The sequence below is a fragment of the Juglans regia genome, chromosome 4, assembly GCF_001411555.2.
Source record: "Juglans regia cultivar Chandler chromosome 4, Walnut 2.0, whole genome shotgun sequence".
NCBI lineage: Eukaryota > Viridiplantae > Streptophyta > Magnoliopsida > Fagales > Juglandaceae > Juglans > Juglans regia.
In genome coordinates this window covers 16,924,250-16,927,300 of record NC_049904.1, presented here as the reverse complement: position 1 = coordinate 16,927,300, position 3,051 = coordinate 16,924,250, and the positions used below count along the sequence as shown (strand labels likewise).

Here is a 3,051-nt window from a genome sequence, read left to right as displayed (position 1 = left end):
GAACATCATCGGAAACAGATCACATTCAGATACAGATTCAAAACTTCATGCCAAGGTTTTTCAGATGACACATCATATCAAAACAAAATACTGAAAAGCTTCAAATCATTTCACGTGTTCGAAATAAACAGACACCAAAACATCTTCGTTTATTCAAAGCAAAAACTTTTAGACTTTCATATTTGCTCTTTTTGTATAGTTCAGAAACAGAATGCACAAAATTAGCTCATGTCTACACCAGTCATGACAGAAAATACTTTCTCTTATAGAATTTATGCATATGCAGAACAAACATCTGAGGCCGTTTTTAGATTTCTTTTCAAAAATAAACATGAATATTTTCAAAGTCAACCTCATTTCATTTCTTTTATGCAAAACTAGTATATGAACCCCGCTTGCCTGAGCAACTTAGCTTTTTAGAAATTTTCTCAAAAATTTCGAGTCGACTATAAATCGTCACTTATAAAAATAATCATATAATTTCCATAAGTTTCCAATCAATCACGGATTTCGATATTTAAGCCTAAACTTCTTAAATAACCTATTTTAATTCCTCAAAACTTAAAATGTTCATAATCCCAAAATATATCATCACTTCCTAAAATCCCCAATATCCACCATAATTCACGTCAAACACAAAACATCAATATTTAAACTCGAAACAGCCAACAAATCTCATAGCATAAACCAATCACACCAACAACTCCATCATTCAATCCAACCGACCCCCTTACTCCTCGGACTCAGTCCGGCACAACCAACCAATTCATAGTAAATATGAGTTAGCATGAAAATACATTTAAATCTCAAAATTTCTTTGAGAAAATACTTACAATGCTATAATATAATTTTTGAAAGATCACGGAGGTGCTAGAAGCGGCAACGCAGCAACAAAATAGTGCAAAATGCACTGTGACTATGGGTCTCAAAAACCCACTTTTGAATAAGTGTAAACGAAGACTCGAGATTGATAGGGTAGGGCTTAGGGATGTCAGTGAAGCTAGTGGTGGTGGTGGTTGGCTGTGGGTGGCGACGCAATAGGTCGTTGAAGTGCAAAAACACCCAAAACGGAAATAGAGTTAGAAGTGCTTCACCGGTGACAGATCGGAGGTGGGGTTGGGTCCAATGGGTTGCTAAGAGGTCGAGGATGATGTGGTGAGAAGATGGTGGCCGGAGGTGGCGCGACGGCAGCACAGCGACGCAAGGAGTGCAGCGCCTTGGTGTGGTGCGTGGGGGCTATCGGCGGCGAGTTAGGGGCTGAAATCACAAGGGGGTGATCACCGGTCAAAGGGGAGGTGAGAGGGAGGGGCGGTGTCGATCACCGCCGGCGCACGGCGGCGGGCTGGGGGACGACACACGGACGGAGAGAAGAGAGAGGGAGAGACGTGTGGCGCGCGGGAGAGGAGGAGGAAAAGAAAAGAAAAAGAAGGAAAAGAAAAAAAAGAAAAGAGGAAAGAGAAAATTGAGGGAAAGAAATGAGGTTCAATCCTCATATCTTGGGTCACAAAAATGATCCAACGGAAACGATTTTAAAACAGTAAGTAAAATAAAATAATTCAAACGTAATGATTAAAATGAAAATAAATAATTAAACCCAACAATAAGTTAATTTAATATGAAAAATAATTTAAATGTATCACAACAATCAATTATAAGAAAGCACTTCCGAATAATTTTCACAAAATTAAAATCATAAAAATAAACCCACTAAAAATCCAACCAATTTAAAAACAAGAGAATAAATTTTTAAATTAATAACAAATAATCTTTCAATTAAAAATACACTAAAATACGGGGTGTTACATTTATAGTATAATATTTATACATATATATATTAGTATACTAGTAGTTATAATACTATATTTATACTTGTAGTTATATATTGTATCATGAGTACCGTTCAAACGTAAAATACCCAGTTCAAACGACAATTTGCAATTTATTAACCTTCGAATGCATTTTAGCTTCCGCTCGAACTAGCAATCAGAATCGTTCAAATGACTTGAGAACTGTCAATTTTGTTCGAATATATAAATTGTCCATTCGAACAAATTGCATGTTTGAACATTCAAACAATTAAAAGTTTTAGTGCCTTGAGCCTCAAACAATCAAACAGACGTAACAGTCAAGTCTGGTAGAGATACTCAGCCTTGAGGAACTAGAGGAGGTGGCAGCAACTATGAAGGGACTATGGTCCAGAAGGAACAACACCTACCATGGTAAGGAGTTCCAACATCCAACGGCTCTTCATCAACAGGCCAAGACAGATCTTGCAGTCTACCAGGAAGCTATTACAGAGGATAGAGCAGTTAAGTTTAATGCTTGTGCAGGGGTGCCAAAATGGAAAAAACCTGAGGTGGGTTCCTTAAAGGTGAACTGGGATGCAGCTGTCAACTTAGAGGAAGGGAGAATTGGAATTGGAGTGCTCATTAGAGATCATGATGGACTGGTCATGGGAAGCTTACGGGCAAGCAGAAACCTGAAAGGGACCCCTTTTGATGCGGAAGCTTATGGCCTACTTCTAGCAGTTGTTTTCTGCAAAGAAATTGGACTAACACATGTCTGTCTAGAAGGGGACTCTAAGCAAGTGGTGGATTTATTGCAAAACTGCGCCAGAAACTGGAGTTTGGGAGGCTGTCTTGTGGAAGATGCACGGGAGATACTCAACTCGTATGCAGTATGGTCTGTGACTCATGTATATCGAGAGGCCAATATGGCATCACATCTCCTAGCCAACAATGCACTGGAAGCCACAGAGGATACCTATGACCTTGAAACTTGTCCTTCATGTATCTTTCCTATAGTCTCTAAGGAAATGTTGTAATTGTTATCTCCTGGTTTTAGCTTGAGTTGATGTAAGTCATTCTTATGATTAATGAGATCAGTCCTATTATCAAAAAAAAAAAAACAATTAAAAGTTTGTTCAAACACATTTGTCATCATTCGAATGTACCACAAACCGTTTGAACAAAAATATTGAACCACCCGTTCTAACATATGTTCAATTCGATTGTATATAAATTGCTTTCGATCAGATTATTTTTGTTCGAA

The 3,051-nt window shown here is 38.0% G+C and overlaps 1 protein-coding gene across 1 annotated transcript; it reads left to right on the top strand.

Annotated features, from left to right (window-relative positions):
* The first annotated feature begins 2,179 nt into the window (after positions 1–2,179).
* LOC118348181 lies at positions 2,180–2,824 on the top strand. Its single transcript, XM_035689194.1, has one exon. The coding sequence runs from the start codon at positions 2,180–2,182 to the stop codon at positions 2,822–2,824; it is 645 nt and encodes a 214-aa protein (XP_035545087.1).
* The last annotated feature ends 227 nt before the right edge of the window (positions 2,825–3,051 follow it).